The sequence below is a fragment of the Xenopus laevis genome, chromosome 4L (assembly GCF_017654675.1).
Source record: "Xenopus laevis strain J_2021 chromosome 4L, Xenopus_laevis_v10.1, whole genome shotgun sequence".
Classification (NCBI taxonomy): Eukaryota; Metazoa; Chordata; class Amphibia; order Anura; family Pipidae; genus Xenopus; species Xenopus laevis.
In genome coordinates this window covers 10,065,134-10,085,167 of record NC_054377.1, presented here as the reverse complement: position 1 = coordinate 10,085,167, position 20,034 = coordinate 10,065,134, and the positions used below count along the sequence as shown (strand labels likewise).

Genomic DNA, 20,034 nt, shown 5'->3' with positions numbered 1-20,034 from the left:
TTCGATGGAATCATATAAGAAATATATAGTTTTGGGGTTTCCACCCCTTTTACCAATTATATTCCCCCAGTTAAAAAAGAAAGGCAAAGACACAATAAGCAGCCCATGCTACTCTTCAATGCATCCCTGTTTATAAACATTTATAAATAACACAACATGATCTGAAAAAACTTGTGCAAATTCCCACGCCCAGTGTCCAACTGGGAGACTAGACATCTAATAACGTTATTATCCCAAAGAACAACATTTTTCTTTGTCTCGTGTTTTGGTTTCTGTAAACATTTCACACCCTCTGCAGCCCCACAGGGTCTTCGGCTGACATTGTGCCGGAGAAACCAGCAACCTGCTCGATAATGTGTCGGCGTTCCCACCCCTCGTTAGAGAACATCGTCTTCCCATTAAAATCATCCTTCTGTTTAATTTGCTGTCGCTAGAGGACATATACAATGCACGACCGCTAATGGTCCTTTTAACGTCTGTTATCTGGAGAACTGTAGAAGAGTTTGTGGTTCCTCTAGCATCATGCGAGGCATTCATTCAGTGCTAGAGGTACCGGCAACGGCTTCAAGTTTCAGAGTCTCCTCTTCTCATTCTCAATATATGTGCTTGATCACGTAACCCTCTGTTTAGTGCAACTTGTTTCCCAGAGAGGAAAAAGTATAAGTGTAGGTGACACCTAGCAAAAAATACACTGATTGTTCTCTTCAGAGCTTCCTTCTGCTTTCCAACACCATTAACAAGTACTGAGAAAGGAAATAAAACGCAGACATTACACAAAAGGCGTAAAAGCTCTGTCCTCGATCAGGCTGAAGGACAGGTTTCTCAGATCCTGAGATGAGCCAACAGTCTTGTACCCTAGTTGCGTTAGGACTCCTCGACAGGCATTCTGGGTGAATTCGACAATGTCGTAGGACAACGTTAATCTCCAGCTTTCTGCTGTAGCCGCAGAATTTCTAACAGTTCCGTACTTGTGTTTGGCTGACGACTGATCGCCACGGGTATTATTCAGGATCCATCTCTCCACGTTTCCATCTCGTGGGATGCCTACAAAGTCATAGATCTCTTCCATCTTTTTCATTGGATTACGGGCCAGATCCTCATACCTTAGAAGCATATATCGCCCCTTCAGCCATGGGGGTCGGCTAAACCCAGTCGAGATAGAATTTAAAAAGTCCTCACAAACCATGGTCAGTTGAGTAACATCCAAATTGTACGGTCTACGACCAGTGACCCTCCAGATCCTCCACAGTCTGTAAGTGTCCCGGAAAGTTTCACTACGAGAAGCTAATATGCCTCGGGGGTCCCTTACTAGCTGGATTACCTTCAAATTTAGCCGGGGATCTTCTATCAAAGCTCGTAAGTCATTGACTTCAGGCACCCGGACTGTTTTGATAGCCATGTGTCCATGATCCTTGCAAGCTTCTGTAGCCAGTGTCAAATTCAAGCTGCTGCATTTCTTAGCACAGTCACCTTCCTCTAAATAGATGTCTGTAGGCCCTAATGCATCACAGACTGGATAGGAACAAAGAGCTTTGCTTGCTCCCCTCCTGAACAGTTTATCAGTGGTGTGATTTACAGGCTGCGGTTTAATATAGTTTTCCAAAAAAAAGAGGTCGCAATCATAAAGGCTCCTCAAAAGATCTCTACTGGCCCCCAACATAACTCTTCTATCAGAAGGGCTCTTATTCTGAGGCATTTTTGGGATTAGTGTATACTGCACATGGTAAAGGGGTTCAAACATATAGAAGACATCAGAATGCTGATTGAAGAGTTGACCAACAAAGGAAGATCCACTGCGGGTGGTCGCCAAGATAAGAATATGTATCTTTCTGGAGAAATTGGAGGCCGACAGTTGATTGTCCTCACACAACCTGTCTGGCGAGTCTGTGGGGTCTAAGCCAGGGCTGCAGTTGGCCGGATTAGGAACTGGACACATGGGGAAGGATTTGGTGGTGAACGTACGGATTGCTGTGTACTGGATAGCAATGGAGGCCAGGGCTAGTAAGATGATAGCCTTCCAAGAACATTGCATGGCTGGAAAAAAGTCATTGAGTCTTCTCTTTTCTGTTGTTGTCTCTGTACCTGTAAGACCAATCAAAGCAGAAAGCTGTTAAGTCTTAAGGCATATGTTATATGTATTCTTCGTTTAGAATTATGAGTTTACACTGAAATAGTGGTCTGTTGGGATGGAAGAGTTGGACAGGTCTACTAAGACAATTTGGCAATAGTAATACCCTTTATAAATCTAGGCTGATATGTTGCAGTTTAAACACTTAATGGCCGTAGGTCACAAACTCTTTTGTCTAGGCCACCCCTAAAGTTAGCTCTACTATTATACTGTTGTGGTTGGGTCCCCTTGCCCAATTGGGTCTTCCCTAGGACTATAAAATATATAAGGTTGGGGTCTCCAAGTTAGTAGACTAATAACTCACCACATTTGAGAAGTGGCCTATGATTAAGTGTTTGCTAATGACAACATTAGGATACTCTTATCACTGATTTACTTTATGAAATGATGTGACCTGTAATAACATGCAAAGTCCTTTCTTGATATGTCCACTAGGGAAGAAACATACTGAAGGTTTATAAAGCTGCCCCGTCTTAAAGGATAAGTAAACCTTAAAAATAAGTAAATGTAAAATAGATGAGAGTGCAATTCTAAGCCCTTTTGTAATTTACATTCATTATGTATTTCTCTTTAATTCCAAGATATTTTATATATTTAACATGTACTGTTAAAATGAATGAATTTTGTTACAACAGCGCCACCTGTTGGTCAGTTTCTGACAAGTCTGACCACCAAATAGTCAAGGAATTTGTCAGGAGAAAGAGGCTGCTCTGATGTTCTTCTGCTTAGGAAAGATGTGAGAAAAGTTTCAAATTGTATTCCTAAGCAGAAGAACATCAGAGCAGCCTCTTTCTTTCTCCTGACAACTTCCTTGACTACTTGCTGGTCAGACTGGTGGGAAAATGACCAGCAGGTGGCGCTGTTGTAACAAAATTCATTCATATTAACAGTAGATGTATCCCTTAATATCTTGGAATTAAAGAAAAATAAACAAGGATTGTACATTGCAAAAGTGCTTAGAATAACACCCTCATCAATTTTACATTCACTTATTTTAAAGATTTACTTATCCTTTAAGCATGTGTTTTAGCGCTCTCACAATAAACCAATAGCTCCGTCTGTTTAGAAACTGAATGACATTGGTGTAAGGCTCAACATAAAAGGCCTGAAGGACACACACAGCCAAACATAAATCTATGGCAATGTGCCTAAAGTACTACAAACAATGTGTAATTCATGGCATTCCTACATTTGGAATCAAATCATGCTTACCATAAGATGCAGTAATGGGACGCCGCCTCCCAAGTTCTAACAGCGGGTCAGGTTTTCACTTTGGGCCCTTTGTCCTAATCCTTGAGTGGGCATCTTCTAATGTGTCACTGGCAGCAAAACAAACACTATGTAAGTCTCATGGAAGTAGACCAGGTCTGCGGTGGCATGGGTCGGGGGGGGGATAGACCATTATGAATGGTTCATTGTTTCTAGCGCTGGTAAGTTAGCCAAAACAAAGCAGAAAAATAAGCAGAATTCCACCAGCCCTAATTTAGACAAATGGTTGCAGAAAGTGATGGATGAACAATGGTGGAGAAGGTCATTGTGGAAAGTATTTGAGGCAGAGGAGGCAAGAAAAATGACAGAAGAATTACAGACTCATCAGCCACTCATCGTAGAGTAAACATTCCCCTGGTATTTCAAAATCAAAGACCAAAGCTGTGACCAGTGAAAGGGGCACTTATTTAGCACTTAAACCAGAAAATTCATGTTATCGTGCTCAGAGAGACACTCCAAGAGCATTTATATCAATTCTTAGGGTATAGATCCCCTTGCCTTTCTAGACTGTCTCCTAAAATGCTATTTGTTTGGAGAGGGGTCACTGACCCACGCAAATGAAAAACAGTTTTTCTGTGGGGCTACATCCCTACTTTCTAATCAGGCCTTAGTTACTCATTGGTTGGTAATGTCTACACGGCAGCAGCTTTTGGGTCTCCTGCCCCTATTATTATTATTAAGTCACTAAAGATCCAACGCGTTTTAAAGGATAAGTAAACCTTTAAAAGAAATGAATATAAAATTGATGAGAGTGCTATTCTAAGATCTTTTGCAATTTAAATTCATTATTTATTTTATTTTTATTCCAAGATATTAAGGGATACATGTACTGTTAATATGAATGAATTTTGTTCAGGCTGCTCTGATGTTCTTCTGCTTAGGAAAGATGTGAGAAAGATTTTTTTCCTAATCAGAAGAACTTCCTTGACTACTTGGTGGTCAGACTTGTCAGAAACTGACCAGCAGGTGGCGCTGTTGTAACAAAATTCATTCATATTAACACTACATGTATCCCTTAATATCTTGGAATTAAAGAAAAATAAATAATGAATGTAAATTCCAAAAGTGCTTAGAATAGCCCCCTCATCAATTTTACATTCACTTATTTTAAAGGTTTACTTATCCTTTAAGCTAAACCCACCAGTGTTATTTCTGGAAAGCATTTTCTGAGGCTCAAAATGGTCCAACCGACCATTTATTGATTTATCAGCCATCGCATTCAGTGTGACCCATTCTGCTTATTGTTTCAGCAGCACTTTCCACGTGCAGACAAAGTGCCCTATTGATTATATCATTCACACCATTAGGTCCCCATTTCCGTTCCCTTTTGTAGGCATTAATGATTTTTTTCTTTTTAAGCACAAACAGCAGTTATACAAAGTGGTTGAAGTGACTTTCAGCTGATTCAATTTCATCTAGTGACTGAAAGGTGGCCACCTGCCTTGCATTATCTTGGCTTGACCGATAACAAAAAGGACATGTGGTGCCAATAGAAGGAACAGGCAAAAAAGATAAGAGATGAAAAAAAGGATGACCTTTATTTTTAAACAAGGTGCAATTGCTTGTTCTTAGGGTCAGGCCACACTGGGCGTTTTGGGGAGATTTTGTCTCCTGGCGACTAATCGCCTAGTTTAAACACACCAAACACCTTCCCTCACTCTGCGCCGGCTAAAATGAAAAAAACGCCAGCGCTAATCACACACGAAGATTCGTTTTCTGAAGTCACCTGAAGTTTTTTCATTGTAGCCGGCGCAGAGTGAGGGAAGGCGTTTGGGGAGATTGGTCGCCGCAAAAACGAGGCGATTAGTCGCCAGTCGACCAAATCTCCCCAAAACGCCCAGTGTGGCCTTACCCTTAGGGGCAGATGTATCAAGGGTCGAATATCGAGGGTTAATTAACCCTCGATATTCGACTGCCGAATTAAAATCCTTCGACTTCGAATATCGAAGTCGAAGGAATATGCGCAATTCGTTCGATCGAAGGAATAAATGTTTGATCGAACGATTTGAAGGATTTTAATCCATTGATCGAAGGATTATACTTTGATCAGAAAATTGTCAGGAAGCCTATGGGGACCTTCCCCATAGGCTAACATTGGCCTCGGTAAGTTTTAGGTGGCGAACTAGGGGGTCGAAGAAATTTTTAAAGAGACAGTACTTTGATTATCGAATGGTCGAATATTCGAACGATTTTTCGTTTCAATCGTTCGATTCGAAGGTCGCAGTCGAAGGTCGAAGTAGCCAATTCGATGGTCGAAGTAGCCAAAAAAAACATTCGAAATTCAAACTATTTTTCCTCTATTCCTTCACTCGAACTTAGTGAATGGGCCCCTTAGTGTCTCACTAGGTTCAAGGAATACAACGACCAACCAAAGGCTTTCTTCTAAACACCCAAGATTCTGAGGAACAAGTCAAGGGGGCAATGAGCAGCAACAGGGTTTAATTAAGGAAAGGGAAATTAATTTTGAGAGCGGAAAGGAAAATGGATGAGAACAGACTTTCTGTAACACATTTTCTTGTGGGAAAGACATTCCCTTAGGGGTCACAGCTGTTCCAATAGAAAGGGGTCAATTTAAACGCAGGCCTCGGTGCTAAGTCTGCAAAATGCATGACTATATAGCTATTCAGTGATTGAAGAAACATCACGGTGACTTGAAGGTCCCTAAGGGGAACGGCTAATAACCCGAAAACGATTGCCACAAAATGAGGAATAAAGAAGAAAGAATCGGAGCGATGTGTTTATGTGCCGTTGTTATAAGGCAGAATAACTGCTGGTATCTCCAGCCGCAATAAACCATAGCTGAGCGGCATGGAACCCCGGCTGAATATGTATGTTCTCACTTATAAATGTCTCCAATTCAGGAGTAGTTTTCCACATGGTTTGAAGCAGTTTAAATCTTTATTCTGGTATCTTGGCAACAGGAATAGCAATTACAGCCTAAAATTTACTGATTTTGGAGTAGGGGAATGTTTGTTTGATTTTTTTTTCTAGTTTCCCAACACCCTTCCCCCTTCTAACGCAGGGGTTTTTCAGACTTTCTTGATTCAAGATTCCCTTTATGGTACCCAAGACAGCAAATAAGCACTTACCCCAAATCTCCCCCTAACTGGCCTTCAGACTGGGCCCCCTTAGCTCATAACAAGGTTACAGATATATAGAAACATTGGGGTAACAGTCACCCTGCTATAGTTCCAGGGGTTCCCAGGGTACAAATAAGCACTCACCCCAAATCTCCCCCTAACTGACCTTTAGGCTGGGCCCCCTTAGCTCATAACAAGGTTACAGATATATAGAAACATTGGGGTGTCACCGTGATATAGTTCCAGGGGTACCCAGGGCACAAATAAACACTCACCCCAAATGTCACCCTAACTGACCTTCAGACTGGGCCTCCTTAGCTCATAACAAGGTTACAGATACAGTATATAGAAACATTGGGGTAACAGTCACCCTGCTATAGTTCCAGGGGTACCCATGTCACAAATAAGCACTCACCCCAAATCTCCCCCTAACTGACCTTCAGACTGGGCCCCCTTAGCTCATCACAAGGTTACAGATATATAGAAATATTGGGGTAACAGTCACCCTGTTATAGTTCCAGGGGTACCCAGGGTACAAATAAACACTCACCCCAAATCTCCCCCTAATTGACCTTCAGGCATTGGGGTAACAGTCACCCTGCTATAGTTTGAGTGCAGCTCTTTACACCCCTCCACTCTCTAATAGGTGTAAGTAAGTCAGCCAGTAACTATAACTCCTTGAGGAAAGGCCTTATTTTGGTTCCCAATCACATACAGAATCAGACCCTATAAAAATCCAGAAACAGATCTATTTCTGGAACCAGAAAACAATAATTTATCTCTCTCACGTAACAAGTGGGAGTTGAGTCTATTCCCTAATGTCAGGCATGACCCTAGAAAAAGGAGTGGCTTATAAAATGGGGCGGGGCATTCCTAGACATTGCCTGAGCGCACACACCTTATAATTTAAATAAAAACTGGAAATGTCAGGAAGTATATTTAAGCTTCAGGGGAGGCACCTGCTCAGTGATTATCATCATATTTCAAATGTCGGTGTGTGACATGACAGAGAACAGGTGCAGGGACCCGGCAGCGCTGCAGATGTTGTTGAACTGTATCTCCCACAATCCCACTGACAGCTGAGCTCCATCATTGCCCATCAGTGGCACGGAAGCTCTTCTCCCCAGAGACAGGAGGATACATCGCCCGGTAGCAGATGCAGATAATCCAAGCAGGTAGCTGAACATCAATCTGATCCTTGCAGACAAACGTGTGATTTATTGATGCAAAATTGCTGAATACAACGGGATAAAAAAACACATTGGTGGCAAAAAAAAGCCAGATTTGGTTCCAAAAATAAGAATCCTATTCATATAAACACCTTTGATGTCACCAAAGGGGACAGGTGGGGAGCAGGTTTGAAAACCATGGGGGTTCAGGGTAGTGAGTAATCCCACTAGAGAATAATCTTGGTTTGAAGCACTAGGGGGCACAAACAAGAAGGATTTAGGGAAGGTTTAGGTCCCCTTTAAGATTGTAAGCTCTTTAGCACAGGGAGTTCTTCCAAATGTTTCAGACTTGTAAGTAGTCCCTAGTGTTATGTTTTGGTAGCCGAGGATGAGTAGAGTATAACAGTGTTTTATTAGCAGGTTCATGCAGCCATTACACTTCAACAGTAACTTCAACATTAACAGTTTGAACTGTATAGAAAGTATTATGTATACAGTATAACTCTTGTGCACAGTGACACCTACAGGCGGGACCCTGGTGTGGCAGCCCCGGTGGGCCCGGACCCACAGTCCTTCACTATATTTTTATTATATAAATATTAAGGGCATAACTCAGAGCTTTCTGGATAACTGATCCAATACCTGGAAATACACAAGTAGAATCTAACAAACCCAATTATCCAAAATCTCCCTCCTTTGCATAAAATCCCATGCTGTGTTGTGGCCCAAGCACAGACTCTCTCGTCCCATAATAATAATAATAATAATAAGAGTATCCTGCTCGCTCTAATAGCTCGGGGACTCGAGCAGCATTTCCCAAACCCTTGTAGGTGAGATTTGATTTTAAATGGCATTATTGGCATTTGGATTTATCCGGGCTGCTTTGAATAACATACAGGTCTCTGTTTTTTATTGACGGCAAGATCTGTTTGATTAAAGCATGCCTTCTACGTACTCCTGAGAACACACGTTTAATATAAAAGGCTGGCGGTTTATTCAGTCGGGGTCGGCATGGGTCTCTGAGAGCCCTTCAGAAAACTAGGCCCCTATTCATGGCCTGTGCTTATCAGCCCCTACGCCCGGGTGCAGGCACACAGAACAGATTTCATCAATAAAAATGGTAATTCACATTAAGCAGGTTGTTTAAATGAACTATTAGTATGATGTAGAGAGTGATAGTCAGAGACAATTTTCAATTGGTTTTCTTTTTTTTATCATTTATGGTTGAGTAATTTAGCATATAATTCAGCAGCTCTCCAGTTTGCAGTTTCAGCCTGGTGAAATTCCCCTAGCAACCATGCACTGATTTGAATAAGAGACTAGAATATGAATAGGAGAGACCTGAGTAGAAAGACGAGTAATAAAAAGTAGCAATAACAATTAGGGATGCACCGAATCCACTATTTTGGATGCGGTCGAACCCCCGAATCCTTTGTGAAAGTATCGGCCGAATACCGAACTAAATCAGAACCCTAATTTGCATATGCAAATTAGGGTTGGGAAGGGGGGAACTTTTTTTACTTCCTTGTTTTCTGACAAAAAGTCACGTGATTTCCCTCCCTGCCCCTAATTTGCATATGCAAATTAGGGCTCTGATTCGGTTAGGCCAGGCAGAAGGATTCGCCCAAAACCAAATCCTGCTGAAAAAGGCCAAATCCTGGCCGAATCCCGAACCGAATCCTGGATTCGGTGCATCCCTAATAACAATACATTTGTAGCCCTACAGAGCATTTGTTTTTTAGATGGGGTCAGTGACCCCCATTTGAAAGCTGGAAAGATTCAGAAAAAGAACACAAAAAAGACAAAAAATTCAAAAATTAGATAAAAGAAAGAATGAAGAACAATTGAAAAGTTGCTTAGAATTAGCCATTCTATAGCATACTAAAAATTAACTTAAAGTGGAACCACCCTTTTTATAATGTCCTATTCCTTGCAACTCTGCAATTGGTCTTCATTATTTATTTTTTTAATTGTTTGCCTTGCTCTTCTACATCTTTCCAGCTATATTTACTAAACTCCAGTTGGGGTTTGTGGGGCAAAACCCCCACAAAAAGAATTTTTTTTCGAGATTTATTAAAGCCTGATGCAGCAAAAAGCCAGAATCTGAAAAAATCCACCATCTCAGACCTGCTGAGGTTGTGTACAAGTCAATGGCAGAGGTCCCTATACTATTTTGAAGTTTCTGTGGTCTGCACTGGAATTTGCCTGAAAATCTGACCAATTCTGCAAAAATTTAAAAAATTCTGGCTTTTTCGGGAAAAAGCACAAAAAAATTTAGTGATTCTGAAAAAAAACTCGTCCAAATTGGGTTTTGGCTCAGTTTTATCGAGTTTTTACCTGAACTGATTAATAATCATGCTTTTTTTAATAACAATAAATAAGGTAAATTTGGGTATTGGAGTTTGGTCACGGTTTTTTTATTTTAAAAAAAATGAGATAAATTCGGATTTTAGTAAAAAAAAAACCTCTTATTGTTATCATTACTATTTATTCCTTATCATTCTGTTCAGTCCCTCTCCTATTCATATTCCTTCCATCCAAACCCCTGCGAGGTTGCTAAGGCAAACAAGACCCTAGCAACCAAATAACTGCTGAAATACCGAATTGGAGAGCCGCTGATGGGATTCAATGGGACCGACCCGATATGCCATCAGTCTAACTCAGTATTCAAGGGGGTTTCAAGTTCATTTTGGCATCTCCGAATAAATTGCTAATGAATTAATGAGGATCACAGCGTCCGAATCTCTCTCTCTCTTTTGTCATTCTCCTCATTCTCCTCTTTAGTAAATGAACAAGGGATCTATCACGGCTTCCCAGCTTTGCGTATATCATGGTGCGGGGAAACAGCAGTCCATTAGGGCAGAAGTTTTATCGGGTTTAATCTCATTTGGCTCATTGGCTGTTCCTGCGGCTCCTCCGTGTTCCTGTAATGGATGGAATAGTGTTGCGCTGCAAAATGATTTTCCTTTTTTACCGTGACAGGTTTTCCCACATACCTACTTATCATTGTAAATGACTTATTCTAACCCGTCCCTGTGCTTTCTGCTTTATTAATATCATTATTGTTTCTTCCACTATTTATGAGCTTAAAGTGCATTTGGTGATTTCTCTTCCTTTCAGTCCTACAAATCCTGTCATTTCTAACCAGATTGCCTTATAGAGTTTGTCCTTTATTTATTATTATACGGCCTTCTAGTTTTTATCTTTTTCTCTTTTTCTGCTTTTCATACCTTTTTCTTGGGCCAGATTAGTTGGATTTTACTTTAGATTCTTCAGATTGTAAAATAATTTAACATCTTTTTAAATTCCTGCTTCTTCTCTACAACATGTTTTCTCACCAGCGACTTACATTAACGGGTAGTTCACCTTCAATTTATCTTTTAGTATGTTATAGAATGACAACATCTAAGCAACCTTTAAATTGGTCTTTATTTTTTTATAGTTTTTTTTTTAGTGATTTGCCTCTTGTTCTGACTCTTTCCACCTTTCAAACAGGGGTCACTGACCCCATCTAAAAAACAAATGCTCTGTAAGGCGACTCTACTTTTTATTACTATTCTCTCTCTCTCTCTCTCTCTCTCTCTCTCTCTCTCTCTCTCTCTCTCTCTCTCTCTCTCTCTCTCTCTCCCTCTCTCTCTCTGTCTCTCTCATTCATATCAATGTATGGTTGCTAGTCTAGCAACCAGCCTGCTGAAATTGAAAACTGGAGAGCTGCTGGATATAATGCTTAGGGGGTTATTTACTAAACTCAGAATGCAAAAATCATAAAAAATTCGTGATTTTTTTAAAAATCTGACTTTTAAAAGATCAAGAATTTTTAGGAATTTATTAAACCCCGAAGATGGAAAAGTCCAAATCAGAAAATCCGGCATCTCAGACCTGTCGAGGTTGCATATAAGTCAATGGGAGTAGTCCCAATGATTTTTTGATGTGCGCTTGGTTTCGTGCATTACCCCGTTTTCTGGGATTTTCGTGCAAAAATCAGAGTTTTTGGGTGAAAAATCTGAAAAAAATTGTGAAAATCGGATGAAAAATCCAAATAAATCGCAAAAATCTGATATTTTGCTGCAGACAACAAATTTTCTGGAAATTCTAATACATAAGCTTAAAAAACCCGCTTTAAAAACACATGGCAGGATAAATACAGTGCCAATCCCATATATAATACCCCAGAACACATGGCAGGATAAATACAGTGCCAATTCCATATATAATACCCCAGAACACATGGCAGGATAAATACAGTGCCAATTCCATATATAATACCCCAGAACACATGGCAGGATAAATACAGTGCCAATCCCATATATAATACCCCAGAACACATGGCAGGATAAATACTGTTCCAATTCCATATTTAATGCCCCCAGAACCCATGGCTGGATAAATACAATACCAGATCCATATATATAATACAGGTATAGGATCCCTTATCCGGAAACCCGATATCCAAAAAGCTCAGAATTTAGGAATGTCTGTCTCTCATAGACTCTATTTTATCCAAATAATCCAAATTTTTAAAAATGATTTCCTTTTTCTCTGTAATAATAAAACAGTCGCTTGTACTTGATCCCAACTAAGATATAATTAATCCTTATTGGAAGCAAAACCAGCCTATTGGGTTTATTTAATATTTAAATTAATTTCTAGTAGACTTAAGGCACGAAGACCCAAATTACAGAAAGATCCGTTATCCGGAAAACCCCAGGTCCCGAGCATTCTGGATAAAAGATCCCATACCTGTACCTTCTGAACAAAAGCAGTATTAAAACAGTGCCAGTTCTATATATAATGCCCCCATAACACATAGCAGGTTAAAGGCAATGCCAATTCCATATAAACTGACCTGGTATCCGTTTTCACCCAAACTTGTGGTTGTAAATAAGGCTTTATATTGGCAACACATTGCTTTAGTGCTTATTCCATTAATGTTCCCCAGTGACTCTTTTATTACTAATGGATATTCATACACTTTCTCCAAAACACATTTAACAGATAATAGTATAGAAGATAATGTGGCTACACAGGAATTCTCCGGGGGTGGTGTTTCCCAAACTACTGCATATTATTATGCTTTATTTAATATTCTGCATCTCTTTACATAGATTGTATAACATTCCCATCAGTCCCTGCCCCAGAGGAGCTTACAATCTAAGGCCCCTATCACACACACTGGGGGCAGTTTTATCAATGAAGCTGCCTGTAGATGTATTTGGAGTGTGGGAGGAAATCCACTCATCTTGTTTCCCTGATTATACTTTTCTGACAGCTTATATCCATTGTATATGAAAATATATTTCATTATATTAATTTATTACGTTACTCTACTGTACTAGGTTTCCAAACCCTACAGGTGTCCATTTCCATTACCTGCACTGTGATCTTAAAGGGATTCTGTTATGATTTTTATGATGTAGTTTTTATTTCTAAATGACACTATTTACACTGCAAATAATTCACTTTACAATATAAAATGTCATTCCTGAACCAGCAAGTGTATTTAGTTGTAATATTGGTGTGTAGGTGCATCTCAGGTCATTTTGCCTGGTCATGTGCTTTCAGAAAGAGCCAGCACTTTAGGATGGAACTGCTTTCTGGCAGGCTGTTGTTTCTCCTACTCAATGTAACTGAATGTGTCTCAGTGGGACCTGGATTTTACTATTAAGTGCTGTTCTTAGATCTACCAGGCAGCTGTTATCTTGTGTTAGGGAGCTGCTATCTGGTTACCTTCCCATTGTTCTGTTGTTAGGCTGCTGCTGTTAGGGGGTGATATCACTCCAACTTGCAGTAAAGCAGTAAAGAGTGACTGAAGTTTATGAGAGTACAAGTCACATGACTGGGGGCAGCTGGGAAATTGACAATATGTTTAGCCCCATGTCAGATTTCAAAATTAAATATTTAAAAAATCTGTTTGCTTTTTTGAGAAATGGATTCAGTGCAGAATTCTACTGGGGCAGCGCTATTAACTGATGTGTTTGGCAAAAAAAAATTCCCATGACAGTATCCCGTTAATAATACCTGACTTATACTATAAGAATGTGCAGTGAGAACAGGGGGAGCTTTAAGGGGTTGGAAACCAGGGTTGGATTGAGCTGGCTGGACACTGGGAAAAACCTGGTGGGCCCTGTTGACCCAGACCTGCTCCCTGGGCCCTGTACCCTTTCCTGCCCCGGCCCTAATTCCCACTCAGATCGCTTCGGATTTCCAAAGTCGCCTGGAGTTTCCTCGTTAGGCAACTTCGGGCGACTTCTAGCCGACTTCTAGCCGGTGGGAAGGAATTTAGGGGACATTAGTCACCTGAAGAAGAGGCAATTTGTCAGTGGGCGACTAATCTCCCCCAGTAGCTTCGTCTGTCACCACCATTAAACAATCATCAACACATTTCAATGCTGACAATGATATATATATATATATATTTTTTTTTTTTTTTACAACACCAGTCCAGGCCAGTCCTTGTGTCTAAACTGACCAACTGCATAGAAGAATTTTAATGATCTTATGCACAAAAATCATGTACATTTAGATAAGCCGCAGCCCGTTTGGAGACCATGAATCTAAAAGAAACAGGACCAACCTTTGGCATGCGGGGGGATAAAAACAAATCAAATAGATGTTGGGTTGTTCTAATCATTTGAAGTGCTTCTTAACAGGCGGCTGCAGTCCCCGTGTAAGGGCAGGGGCACACGGGCAGATTCGGGGAGATTTAGTCGCGGAAACTTCAGAAATTGACGCGCCGCAAGTGCATTGCTGCAGGCGATTTTTCATTTTAGCAGGCGGAAGGCAGGGGGAAAGCAGTTTGGGGAGATTGTCAGCCCGAAGAAGAGGCGATTAGTCACCAGGCGACTAAATCTCCCCGAATCTGCCCGTGTGCCCCTGCCCTGAGGCAACTTCGGGCGACTTTGGAAATTGAAGCTTTTTCTCATTATAGCAGGAGGAAGGCAGGGGGAAGCCAGGCGACTAAATCTCCCCTAATCTGCCCGTGTGCCCCTGCCCTAATGCAATAAATTCCAAGTAAGTATAAAGTATTACCCGGACTGTGCTCTCCATGTACTACTTACTAAAAACAAAGCAAATCCTGCTCATTTCTGCACGATTTCTATAACACGCTATTATTATATTGGCTCAAAGCGGTCTGTCTGCAGCCAATCAGTGACCCCCACAAGACACATAGCCATAATAATCCCACCAGTCTAGCAGCACCGTGGGAAGGCGTCATTTCTCGTGACTCAGCGGGTGTCATTGGAACACATTGCAAGTGTGGGTGTAATCTGTCGCCAAGGGAATCGACAGCATGGTGAGAATGGAGAAATGAACAAGCTTGATGCAGCCCTAGTAACGATGGTTTATCTTTCACTTCTCCTCCTACAAATAAGATATTCATATAATGTGCACTGACAATTCCTTCACTGGATATTTCATGATATCGCTAAATCGAGGCTGCCACAGTGTTTGCCTTGACTAGTGATGGGCGAATAAATTTGCCCCTAATTTAAACGTTTCACCGCCGGTGAATAAATTTGCAAAACTGGTGCGAAAATTCACAGGCAAAAAATCCGCTGCATCGGAAGAAATTGGGAGCGCATCAGAATAGTCGCGGCATAAACATTGTCGAGCGTCAAAAGTATTCGTACGCCCATTGACTTTAATGCATCTGGCCAAAATAGGTGAATCTATAACAATTTTCGCAAAATTCGACATTGATGCGCGTCAAAATAATTTTGATGCCCATTGACTTCGCCCGTCACTGGCCTTGACAGGGGAAAAGCTTCAGTGCAAAGAAACAGTTAAAATCCCTAGGGGTTATACATGCTCGCGTTACATTGTTCTTGTACAGGTATGGGATCCGTTATCCAGAAAGCTCCCAATTACAGGGAGACCATCTCTCATAGACTCCCATTTTAATCAAATAATTGAAATGTTAAAAAATGATTCTATTCTTCTCTGTAATAATAACAACAGTAGCTTGTACTTGATCCCAAACAAGATATAATTAATCCTTATTGGAAGCAAAACCAGCCTATTGGGTTTAATTAACATTTTTTAATAGTCTTAAGGTATGAAGATCCAAATTACCAAAAAATCCCTTATCTGGAAAACCCCAGGTCCCAAGCATTCTGGATAACAGGTCCCATACTTGTAGTAGATGCAGTAAGCTGGCCATACAGGGACCAACAGGGGCTCCTGATTCTGTCACTGCAGATCGAGTTTATGGGGCCAAAATGACTGTAATATACTGTAATATCTTGTCTGGAACCGATAATATAATATAATTACATTTAATTGAAATGTCATTTGTACATTGCTATACCAACTCTATTGCCCATGCCGCCTGCCAGAGCCAGGACAGGTAGTGCTACCCAAGTCAAAACTATTTGGCCTGGCACCCCCCATGAACCTCCCCCTGCCCAACTGCACCCACCACATCCCTTCCCAGTGTTGCTACCCCCAACTCCCATCCCAGCTGTCACTCACTTCCCCTGGTCTATCTTTCTGTCTCCTACTTTGCTCAGGATCCCCCCTCAACTGTACCTTTTCCTACCCTGTCTACTTCTAGTTCTGTCCTGGCCCCGGCAGCTTCATATCTTCTCCTTCAATTAGTACCGACTAAACCAATTGTTGGCACGGGGAAGCAATCTGACAAGCTTGATTTGCCATTCCACTTGGGTGCCATCATGTTTGCGTGCTGCTTTGTGCTTCAGAGATGTGCCAAATACAGAGGTGTCAACTAATCCCATGTCATTAGGGTGCTAATGATTTCTTATTATTTCATGTTTCTCATTATTTCATATTTCCTTATTTCACGGCGAAAAGGTCCCAGACTGGATCATTATCACCCTAATGACTCGGGGGGTTAGTTGGCATTCCTGCATTTACACGGCTTATTTAGTGATTATCGCAGCTCCTTTCATATTGGCCTTACTGAAATCTTCACTAATTAACACCGTGCCCTTCAATGACATTTTAGTGATTTCCTCTACTTTCCAATGGCCCTTCTTGCCCTGGAAGTCAATTATTCATGATGGAAAAACAAATCTCTTGATCGTTCCTAAAGGACCCCACACATGGGCAGATCAAAGCTGCCAACAGACCGAGTCGACAGCTTATTGGCCCATGTGCGGGGCCATCCGACGGGCTTCCCCGATCGATATCTGGCCCAAAAGTCGGCCACATCTCGGTCGGTTAAAAAATCCCGTTGGATCCCGCGTCTGTGCTTTTATGCGGTCCCACGATCCGACCGTCCGTATCAGATGCATTATGATCCGATCTTTGGGCCCTATGGCCCACGATTGGATCAGCCTGATATTGCCCACCTCAATATGGGCATATCAGGGAGAGATCCGCTCTTTTGTCGACATTTCCAAACAAGCGGATCTCTACGTCTATGGCCACCATAAGAGGTGAGCTGGCCTAAAAGTAAGTGCTCTGACCCTGAACCTAAGGGACAATTATAGTACATTAACCAACACTTTGAGTTTAGGATCTACTCCCCCACTGAGTCTTTTATAGCACCATAGCTGCTCCTGCTTGGGAAGGTGTATGACATTTTAACTATAGTGGTGCCCCAAGCCTGTGCATCACAGAGCATGGGCGCTATAAGAAATAGAAATGCTTGGCTTCCTATTGGTTTTACAGAGAAGGTGGGTGAGCTTTATAAGGTCACCAGTGACATGTGAGCTTCCTAAGTGAGTGGCTACTGTCAGTTTACAGATTATGGACTGGGACTCGAAATTGGGTGCTAGTGATGTTTATGGTTGAAGCATATAATTTCCCTGTAATTCATTAACATTTGACAATAGGTCTTAAATAAGGTGCATAATCAATCCCAAACCAACTGATGGGTCACAAAGTCTCATCTTATTCTGGGCACTCCTGACAAATCCATACCACATACAAACTCCCAAACAATACAAACACCCCTGTTTGTATTCTTCCGTGCAGAAGAAACCTTGTCTCAGTGTTGTCCACCGGACTGGTGGGTCCGGGACCCACTCCTCTTACCAACGTGGCAAACTCCCCTGTGTATATTTGCCTGATCTATATGCTCCACTCACCCCATGCACCTTCCCAAACCACCGCCTGTCAGCCCACCCCTCCGTAGCTTGTCCTGCCTCTTTCTTCTCCTAAAAACATGGTGGAGCCCATAGCCTGAGGCCCACCAGGTTTTTTACTAGTACCCTCGCTGGTCCAGTCCAACCCTGCCATGAAATCCAAACTATCAATTGAAATAACTGAAATGAGTTTTAGTAGTAGCTTGTTCCTAATCAGTGGACATAAGTATTGCCCCATTTCCCATAAACCAGGAATACAATCAAATTTCCAGTTTCTTCCATCTGGTTACATTGACCGTCAGATTATTTACAATACACAATCTTGTGTATCTAACACAGTGGTTGTCAGCAGTGTTGGACTGGGATACCAGTGGCCCACCAAAAACCTTTGACTAGGGGCCCATCAATTAATTTTAGACCAGGGGCCCACTCTTAGTACTATTATTTTTCCTTTCCTCACTCATCTATTCTCCTTTTCTTTACATACTATAATCTATTATTCCATCTATTTAGCCACTTTGTTCTCATAGAAATAGGGAATGGCCATGAAATAGGCCAAATGTTTAGCAGCATGAGGGCCCACTGACACCTTGGCCCACCGGACTTTTCCTGGTATCCCGGTGGGCCAGTCCGACACTGGTTGTCTGACTTTTTTGGTTGAAGCTCCCTTAGAGGTTAGAGATCTAGAAAAACATTGGCACTGAGCCATAGTGCCAGGAACATCTATGGCGGCAAATTCATTTTCAATCCATATCTGACCCCAATAGGCCTTCAGTCGTGGCTTTTGAGTTGTATCTGGAAGAGATGATAGGCCTTCTACACTAACTGACCTATAGGCAATCAAGGCTAGATGAGGTTGTACGTAAGACCGATAAACAGGGTAAGATACTAATGTATAACAACCAAAGGCTTCAAGATCAGTTGAAGAGTTTGGTCAGTCCTTCTTCAAATAAATAAGGAAGTCCACCTCTAAATAAAGTCTTGCACTATCTATAAATAAATACTGAGATATCTGACAAGCTTGGAAACATTTGAGGTAGGACATGGTTGTTGTTAGCAGTCTACACCACTTCCCTCTCTGCGCCCATAGCCAGATTATTAGTACCAACATGTACAACAACCTTTACCTCTCTCTGCCTCATTGATTCCTCAGTCTTAACAATGGACCTTTTGTCTTTCTTAATCATAAATCAAGGCAGGCATCTGTTTCCTCATGAGTGACTCCCGAATCAACAGCTTTCATTATTTTTCTGCAATAGCATTCTGCTTTCTAGAAAAGTAAACTAAATACTGACAGTTTGTACACACTTTAGCCAATTCATCAGCATTACTTTGGGTCAGGGTCAGGGTCATTAGAGTAAATCATGACTGTTAGAGGTAATACCTTCTAGAAAGGAAGTGTGACTGTGGGATAGCAGGTATAGTAGGGAGAGATGGTGCCTATAGTAACAGTGGATAATAGTCTCTGGGAAGGGAGTGTGACTGTGGGATAGCAGGTATAGTAGGGAGAGATGGTGCCTATAGTAACAGTGGATAATAGTCTCTGGGAAGGGAGTGTGACTGTGGGATAGCAGGTATAGTAGGGAGAGATGGTGTCTATAGTAACAGTGGATAATAGTCTCTGGGAAGGGAGTGTGACTGTGGGATAGCAGGTATAGTAGGGAGAGATGGTGCCTATAGTAACAGTGGATAATAGTCTCTGGGATGGGAGTGTGACTGTGGGATAGCAGGTATAGTAGGGAGATATGGTGCCTATAGTAAAAGTGGATAATAGTCTCTGGGAAGGGAGTGTGACTGTGGGATAGCAGGTATAGTAGGGAGAGATGGTGCCTATAGTAACAGTGGGATAATGGTCTCTGGGAAGGGAGTGTGACTGTGGGATAGCAGGTATAGTAGGGAGAGATGGTGCCTATAGTAACAGTGGGATAATAGTCTCGGGGAAGGGAGTGTGACTGTGGGATAGCAGGTATAGTAGGGAGAGATGGTGCCTATAGTAACAGTGGATAATAGTCTCTGGGATGGGAGTGTGACTGTGGGATAGCAGGTATAGTAGGGAGATATGGTGCCTATAGTAACAGTGGATAATAGTCTCTGGAAGGGAGTGTGACTGTGGGATAGCAGGTATAGTAGGGAGAGATGGTGCCTATAGTAACAGTGGGATAATAGTCTCTGGGAAGGGAGTGTGACTGTGGGATAGCAAGTATAGTAGGGAGAGATGGTGCCTATAGTAACAGTGGGATAATAGTCTCTGGGAAGGGAGTGTGACTGTGGGATAGCAGGTATAGTAGGGAGAGATGGTGTCTATAGTAACAGTGGATAATAGTCTCTGGGAAGGGAGT

At 41.6% G+C, this 20,034-nt stretch overlaps 1 protein-coding gene across 1 annotated transcript in view; it reads right to left on the bottom strand.

Annotated features, from left to right (window-relative positions):
- Positions 1-109: 109 nt before the first annotated feature.
- Positions 110-20,034, bottom strand: part of chst1.L (carbohydrate (keratan sulfate Gal-6) sulfotransferase 1 L homeolog) — a 26,236-nt gene continuing 6,311 nt past the window's right edge. Inside the window, exons 2-3 of the mRNA XM_018257351.2 lie at positions 3,341-3,447; positions 110-2,082 (exon numbers count right to left, since the gene is read on the bottom strand). Of these exons, the coding sequence (XP_018112840.1) occupies positions 770-2,032 (1,263 nt within the window). The 5' untranslated portion in view covers positions 2,033-2,082; positions 3,341-3,447 and the 3' untranslated portion in view covers positions 110-769. The remainder of the gene's footprint in view (positions 2,083-3,340; positions 3,448-20,034) is intronic.